General features: G+C 34.9%; 1 protein-coding gene across 1 annotated transcript; it reads left to right on the forward strand.

Annotated features, from left to right (window-relative positions):
• The first annotated feature begins 761 nt into the window (after nucleotides 1-761).
• On the forward strand, nucleotides 762-1835 carry LOC149261298 (aquaporin TIP2-1-like). The gene is made up of 3 exons (XM_089381523.1): nucleotides 762-969; nucleotides 1073-1323; nucleotides 1404-1835. The coding sequence occupies exons 1-3, from the start codon at nucleotides 837-839 to the stop codon at nucleotides 1776-1778; spliced, it is 759 nt and encodes a 252-aa protein (XP_089237649.1). The 5' UTR covers nucleotides 762-836; the 3' UTR covers nucleotides 1779-1835.
• The last annotated feature ends 6414 nt before the right edge of the window (nucleotides 1836-8249 follow it).

Consider the following 8249-nt stretch of genomic DNA (forward strand, 5'->3'; position numbering starts at 1 on the left):
ACTTAAATTTTAATGTACCATGAAAAGCTCAAGAATGAGATCATGTTAACGTGCATGCCTCAAATCCAAATGGACTATGAACAGCTCCTAATGATATCCGAGTGACATGTTTCTTGGTATGAATGAAGATGAAGAGGACTCAAGTTAGTGACAAAAAGTTATTTTCACCCGCGAGCGAGGAAGGGAATGAAGTCCTCTTACTCTCTAGTCTTTCTGGTACAGAAATTTCGCCCTTTTCCTCTTACGTCCTCTCGTATAGAGAGCCCTTCAAACAGCCTGTCACCTAAATTCAAACACATTTATTTATTAATGGACAGTACGAATAATCCAGCAAACGAATGAATGCTGTGCAGCTCATCAGGAGTATATATGATAATGGACGGCCAGGTCGGTGAATGGTGGGTCCCATTACTTCTATCACCATACCCGCCATCCTAATTTTCAATTATAATAATTTCACTTCAACTGAACTCCGATCATGTTCTTCTACCAGTTTTTTTGGCTCCTCAGATTTGTGAGCGCTGAATTAACGGGCCACTAGTGGGGACATTATCGTCATTTTATGATTAAAAAACATGGTGGATGGAATTCATAGTGTGTCACCTGCCATGGACGGTGCGTCCACACATTTCCACGACAGCAAGGTGTGTTGGCAGCAGGCTGCCTCGATGCCTACTTCTACGACGGCCATAGGATTAGTAGATAGTATATAAGTGGAAACTAGCGGAGGCTTTTCACTATAATCAATAGCAACTGCGAGATTCAGTGGACATTGTTTGGTTTTATTTCTAATCTTTGGGGCTTTGTTTGGGAGTGGAAATTTGGGGTTGAGCAGGATGGGGCGTGTGGAGATAGTATTCGGCAGCTTTGATGACGCGTTCAAGTTCGAAGCGATCAGGACATATGTTGCAGAGTTTATCTCCACTCTGCTCTTCGTCTTTGCCGGTGTCGGATCTGTCATGGCTTACGGTTCGTTCTCTTCTCTTCTCTATTGCGCTTCTTTTCTGGCACCCTTCTCACCCAAATTCGAAAAGTTTGTGATCATGGGTTTTTGTAAATATGATGCTTGCAGACAAGCTGACTTCGGATGCATCTCTGACCCCGGCGGGCCTGGTAGGGGTGGGATTGGCTCACGCCCTCGCGCTCTTTGTGGCTGTCTCCATCGCCGCTAACATTTCCGGTGGTCATGTCAACCCGGCTGTCACTTTCGGACTCGCCCTAGGTGGCCACATCTCGCTCCTCCGCGGCGTTTTCTATTGGATCGCTCAGCTCCTCGGCTCTATCGTTGCCTGCCTCCTCTTGAAGTTCACCACTGGCGGTTTGGTAAGCCACACGAAAGATGTTATGCCATCGTAGTTTTGATACTAATTGATAATGATAACAATTTATTGGTTGCAATGCAGACGACACCCATTCACTCGGTGGCGTCGGGCATGAGCACCGGCGAGGGCGTGGTGATGGAGATCGTTATCACATTCGCTCTCGTCTATACCGTCTACGCCACCGCCGCCGACCCCAAGAAGGGCGACCTCGGCACCATCGCTCCCATTGCCATCGGATTCATCGTGGGCGCCAACATCTTGGCCGCCGGTCCCTTCTCTGGCGGTTCCATGAACCCCGCTCGCTCCTTCGGTCCTGCTGTCGTAAGCGGAGACTTCACGGACAACTGGGTGTACTGGGTTGGACCTCTGATAGGAGGCGGCCTCGCGGGTCTCGTCTACGGCGGCATATTCATCGGCAACGACTCTCATGTCCTCCTCCCTGTTTCCGATTTCTGAGATGAGGGCAGATAGAGGGACCTAATTACATTAAAATGAATGGAATGACTTGAAATGCATCTTGGGTTAGGACAGCTCGTGCAATCAATCGTTTTGTTCCTGTCATTGTTTGTTTAAAGTAGAATAGAATGAGTTGCGGTGAGAATTCGCTTATGCAACAAATAGTACTCCGCTTCTGTAATCTACGTTATTTTGTATTTGATGAGCATTGCTTCTCAACGACGTCGGAGTGCTGATGATGATCCTGGAATCTCTTTTCACTGCGAAAAAAATGTATTGACAGTGACCAACATAAGAAATTTTAAATAACAGAATTATTATATTTCGGTACACAATTTAGTACGTTATTCATTTTTCATTGTTATTAGTTTTTGTTTTGTTTTGTTTTTTTTTTAATTAAGAAAATTTAAAATCTATTCAAAGTGTAACATTATGAAATTAAATTTATTATTTTTAAATAAAAATTATTTTTATTTATCTCAAATATGATTGGTTGAAATGTCTTATTTTTTATTGTGAAATGATGTAAAAATTGACTCTTATGTACTCTGTTATTAGTTACTATGTACTAATATCACTAATTACTATGTACAATAAATATAAATAATTTGAGAAATAACATTATATATTAATCACTATGTACCATAAACACAAATCATTTGTAATTAAATTCAAAAATTCCATTTTCCCATTGATATAAGTATTGATAAGACAATTTTTATGGGTTTTATTTTTTAATTTATAAAAAAGATAATTTAAAAAATACAAATATGAAAAAAATATGTAAAAATATAGAATTTGTACAACTCTCATTATATCAATCTATTCTCTAACGACATGATATGTGTACTATAATATTAACATTATATAAAAAAAATTGTCATCATTCAATATTAAATAAATAATTATTAACTTGTTCTCATTCTCTTCAATGTCAATTATATATATAAAACCTTTATCAATAAATTAGTGAAATTACGATTTTTCCTTGGAGGAAAAAACCTTTATCAATAAAAAAATAATTGTATTAAAATTAATTAAAAAACGTTAAATAAATATTCATAAACTCCTTTTACAATTTTATTATCGTTTGGAGTACATACAACATTTCATGACATTAAAATATTTTATTAAACTAATGGCACAAAACTCTAGCTATGTGGCCTTGTTAAGTAATTAATTTGCTAAATATAAATTGTCTATAAAATTATAGTTTTTTATAATATTTTGAAATTTGATAGTCTAGAAAAATTAATTTATTGTTCGAATAATAATTATAAATAAATTCTAAAATAATAACCAAAAATAATTATCCCCTTCTAATTTAAAAACTAATAAAATTTCTCACTATAAAAAAATAAATAAATTTTAAATTAGGAAAACAGAGTTTCTTTAAACAGATATATCCTTTACGAAAATTTCTACAAACTTTTTATCCATTTTAGCTCATGACGTAAGGGAAAATGTATGGAAAGAAAAATTTAATTTAATTAACATAAAATTAAGATGTCGTATAGTAGAATGAATGTTGATCACAAATAGTCTTCGAAAAAGGAGCGAATGGATTCGTCAAAGAGACGTAAGGTCTAGGTACTCGGAAATGTATATTTTCATAGACGATAACTACCACTAGTTTGAGACCTTTTCTTACGTGCAAAATGAGATGTTGATAATTTAATGTTTTTTTATTTTTATTTTTCTATATGGTAATGATGTTATTATAACCCGAAAATAAAGTTGAGTTGATGAGATATATTAAAATGTGGTTGTTTTAGTTCAAAATTAATATGTATAGGGTAGTTTAGAAGATCATGGTTAACTATGATTCATATTGTTTAATTATGGCTCAAAATTGTTTGAATGTGGTTGAACAAGATCGAATATGGTTAAATTTGGTGGCTATATTTGACCCATAGGTTCTCCATTTAGTCAACTTATGGCATAGCACCATTACTCATGGGATATTAAAGAAGACCCTAATCTCATTATATATTGATGAAATCATCCCAAAATCCTTTTGTTGAACCACTTCTCAATACAACTTGTTCTCCACTTAGTTAACTTATGTCATAGCACCATTACTCATGGGATATTAAAGAATACCCTAATCTCATTATATATTGATAAAATCCACCCAAAATCCTTTCGTTGAACCGTTTCCCAATACAATTAGTTCTCCACTTAGTCAACTTATGTCATAGCACCATTACTCATGGGATATTAAAGAATACCCTAATCTCATTATATATTGATAAAATCCTCCCAAAATCCTTTCGTTGAACCTCTTCCCAATACAACCTTCTAATAAAAATAACCCTTGTTTTTAATAAATATCTTCTATTTTTTATGATTAACCCTTTTTATAACTCACAATATCTATAATTTCCCTCTACCCCACATCTATGCCCCCCCAACAAATACTTACAGTATATTGACATTGTTTTCCACAACTTAAAATTCCCTTTATGAATGAATATGGTAAGATATTGGTTAACAAGGTAAATCCTTCATGGTTTGACCACAGTTGACATGCTTGACCATGACTGAGCTTATTTGACCATGGTTGACTATCGACAACATATGATTGACTATAGTTAGACATTGTAGACCAAGTTGTTAGCATTTACCTATAGATGAATGTGGTTGACCACGACCAACCATGATGCCAATGTGGACCATGGTTGGCCATCTTGACCATGGTTCACCACGATTAATCATTATCAATCGTGTTGACCATGGTTTTGTCACATTTGACCTTGGTTAAACATGGTTGGTTGTCTTGACCATGATTAACCTTATTGTCTATGATTGACTATGCTCAACCAGATATGGCCATGGTTAACTATGTCTGACCTCAATGAACTAAGGGAACATTATGATTGACATAATTTAACATAAGCGACCATGGTTGTCAACAATTTTCTTTGTTGCATTGTGGCATCAACTTTTTGTCCAATTTCTATGATATTTGATGTTCATTACATTGTGATGTCATTTGTTGTGCATCACATTGTGACGACATTTATTTTTCTTCACATTATGAGTTGTTTATTGTTTGTCACATTCTAATGGGTGATAGCATGGAGCCGGGTTACACTTTTTGGCAAGAGACGACACATTATGTGAAAAAAGAGAGGGTTCGATCGAGCAGTTTAAGCACTCGATCAAGCTCCTCAAGTGTTAAAAAATAGCTTGATTGAGATATTTTAATTTAAAATAGATTGATCGAGCCATTTGAATTTAAAAATTTTAGCACACGATCGAGCATTTTAAGTGCTCGATCGAGCTTCTGAGGTCCTAAAATCCATAATTTCAGCACCCCTTCTGCAAAATTTTCTACAACACCATTTTGAACCCTAGTGGACTTAGGGAAAAATTTGACCTTAGGTGCCGGAGTTGATTATGTTGGATTCATGAAGGAATCCTCTATCCAATGGCATATGAGTTTGAGATTTTCAAATTCATATGATATTTTTTATCTAATTTCTTTTAAACATAATGCTTGAATTGTTTTTGGACAGTTTAAAGAGGCTGAATAAAAAATCAATAGTTCATAAAATATACACAAATAAAAAATTTCAAAAAATACCACTATCTTTGTTTATGATTCATCCTCAAAAGTGTACTCTTGGTTTTTCAATTTATTTAAATAGTTGGAAAAAACCTAAAGTGAACACGTCTCTATAAAATGCAATTGAAATATTACTTGGCCAACTTTGAAAAATAATAAAAATATATATTTTTTTCATAAAAATATATATTTTAATATGAACTTAGTTCTCTTTGTGTAGATCATGCTTGTATATTTTTTAAAAATTACACATTTTAGACTAAGTTATGCTACATGAACACATGCATACCTCTTAATAAGTGTGAAAATTTGCAAGGACAAGCATTTCATTTAATGAAAGATTGGCATATTATACGACACTACCTTTTTTTGCAAAAAATATAATTAGGACAACAACATAATTCTCCACAAATTGTCTTTTTACTCCAGATCAAAATTCACAATGTTTATATGAATTTTGAAGGCTTCAATTCAATAAAAGAGTAAAATTTTGAAATTCCATCACCACATTTGGCCCAAAAGTGTAACCCATCTTCATGCATTCACCCTAACAACATTTATTGTTTCTCAAATTGTGATCTCATTTTTTTTAGCACATTGTCATCTCATTTGTTGCTCACCATATTCTAACAATGTTTTTTTTTTACACATAAATCCAACACTATAATGCCCTCTCGGGTCTCAAGGCAGAGCTACTGCCCCAAGACTTGACCTTAAAGTTCAAATTTCTTCCTCTTGGACCTCGTTAGCACTACATTAAATATCAAGGAAACACTATAATGTCCCACTGAGCCTCATTTCGATGCTAAAATCTTAGAAAATCACTCTTAAGCTCAATTTTTGGCCTCCATACCTCTAGATGTCACTTAACTCAGCCTTAGTGGAGTGTTATGGCACACTACTAGGAATTAACCCATTGCTACAATGCCTCACTAGGAATAAACTAAGCTCTATCACACTCTCTTAAGCCTTAAGCTAGAGTCATGATGACTATCTCATGTTTTTCTCTCACTTATAAAGATTTTCCTTGAGGTTTTCTTGTGTAACAATGAGTTAACTAAAGGCAAAATTAAATTTAAAGAAGTAATTACTTGAGTAATTAATGTTGAAAATGTAGCAAGGAATGGATTCTTTGACTTGTGCCTCAGTCAAAGATGTCAATTCGAATTCAATCTCATAGATTCTTTAGCTAACTTTCAGTTAACATGTGTGATGTGACCTATCATTGTGTTATTATTAGTTAATTTGAGTTAGATGGCTTTCAATGAGTTGTGGTCTAGTTGATGGTTAAAATTAGCTATCTAGTTTAGTTAACTTTAGTATCTCTCAGTTAAGTGATCTCTAGTTATAGAATAGAGATAGAAATGGGTTTAGTTGAGTAGTTGAATTTGTGTTAACTCAACTTACTCTTAGTTAATTGTAGTCGTTGCTAAAATTAGCCCTAGTAGGTCATGCGATTCAAATTTCTGATTTAGAGTGAATGAAGGCACAAATCTATTTATTATGGTATACAAGTTTTGGTGTGCAGAGCTTGCGAGATTTTGGTTTATCTTGGGAATTAGGAAAGGAAATAACATAAATTCCTATTAGGGGTAGAATTACGTTAGGAAATAGGATCTCCTAGCAAGCCTTATTTGCCTAAGTGTTGGGAAAGTCTTGTAGAGAGTTGATCAGTATTGCAAGGAGCTTCAGACTTGAAGTAGATTGTATGTAATAGATCAAAATTCTTACTTGATTCAATACAAGAAAGCAGGGGTTTTTCCCAGTTGGGATCCCTAGATATATTATGTGTTCTATGTGTGATTGTGTTTCTATTCATTGTTTTATTTTTGTAAATTATTGGTAGAGAAATCTCGTGTATTTTGTGATCAGTATGATCTCATTAGTAGTTGCAAGATTTCGTGGATTTTCTACATGGCATCAGAGCTAGAAACAAGATAGAGAATAAGTTCCTTGATCATATTCAAAGTGAATTGGAGAGAAGATCAGTTAGTGCAGGAATGCTGCAAGTGCAGGAATCATGTCATCCTATGGCTCGAGGATAGAGCATACCCTAGAAGGGACTTCGAATTTTTGTGCAATGAACCTGGACATAATGGAGGTTGTGTTAGATGATAACGGAGTTTGGAATATATCAAGACTAATATTCATAAACCTCCTGCATTAGATGCACAATGGCTGACTCAATGGAGGAAGGACACTGCCAAAACTAGGAGGATGATCCTATAAGGAGTTAGAGACCATATTGTTCCAAATTTTCATGGGAAGGATGACAACATTATATATGTGGAAGGCGTATTGATATGTTTGAAAGCAGTAGTGATGCTAGAAAATTTTCTTTGAAGGACAAATTGAGGAACATTTGAATGAGAAAGAATGAGCCCATTGTTACATATCTATCTAGGTTTTCTTAAGTGAGGGATGAAGTTGGAGGTGTTGGAGAAATAGTTCCACTAGAATATCTTGTAAGCATTACTCTTCTTTGGATTCACAAACCTTGGCATAGTTTCTAGGATGTAGTGAATGAAAAAGATAAGCTCTCTAATTAGGAGAGATTGTGGTCAGATCTTGTGCAAGAAGAGATAAGGAGGAACACTAGGTATGGAGTTTCATATGGGACAAAATATGAGGAGAAATTTTCTTTAGCTAGTAGAGAGAAGAAATCAAAGGGCCAGAAGGCCCAAGGAAAAATCAAGTCTAGTCAGAATGGAGGTAAGGAAAACGAATCTTAGCAAGATCAAGTGTTTTCATTGTCATGAGCTTGGACATTATGTTACAAAATGCTGAAACAAGAAATCCAACAAGCATGCTGAAATAACGGAAAGAGGAGAAGCACTCTCTTCTCAGTCTGAATTGGATTTCTCTTTGACAACTTGCATGGTAATCTTAGTACGAGGTAA

The sequence above is a fragment of the Pinus tabuliformis genome, chromosome 6 (assembly GCF_031772625.1).
Source record: "Pinus tabuliformis cultivar Carrire ecotype Pingquan chromosome 6, CPIR1, whole genome shotgun sequence".
Classification (NCBI taxonomy): Eukaryota; Viridiplantae; Streptophyta; class Pinopsida; order Pinales; family Pinaceae; genus Pinus; species Pinus tabuliformis.

What these genes read in the sequence shown, in the direction of transcription:
- LOC149261298 (XM_089381523.1), top strand. Translation starts at nt 837, where the DNA reads ATGGGGCGTGTGGAGATAGTATTCGGCAGCTTTGATGACGCGTTCAAG. An exon ending in CGGATCTGTCATGGCTTACG is followed by an intron (nt 970 to 1,072) that starts GTTCGTTCTCTT and finishes TGATGCTTGCAG; the next exon opens with ACAAGCTGACTTCGGATGCA. An exon ending in AGTTCACCACTGGCGGTTTG is followed by an intron (nt 1,324 to 1,403) that starts GTAAGCCACACG and finishes GTTGCAATGCAG; the next exon opens with ACGACACCCATTCACTCGGT.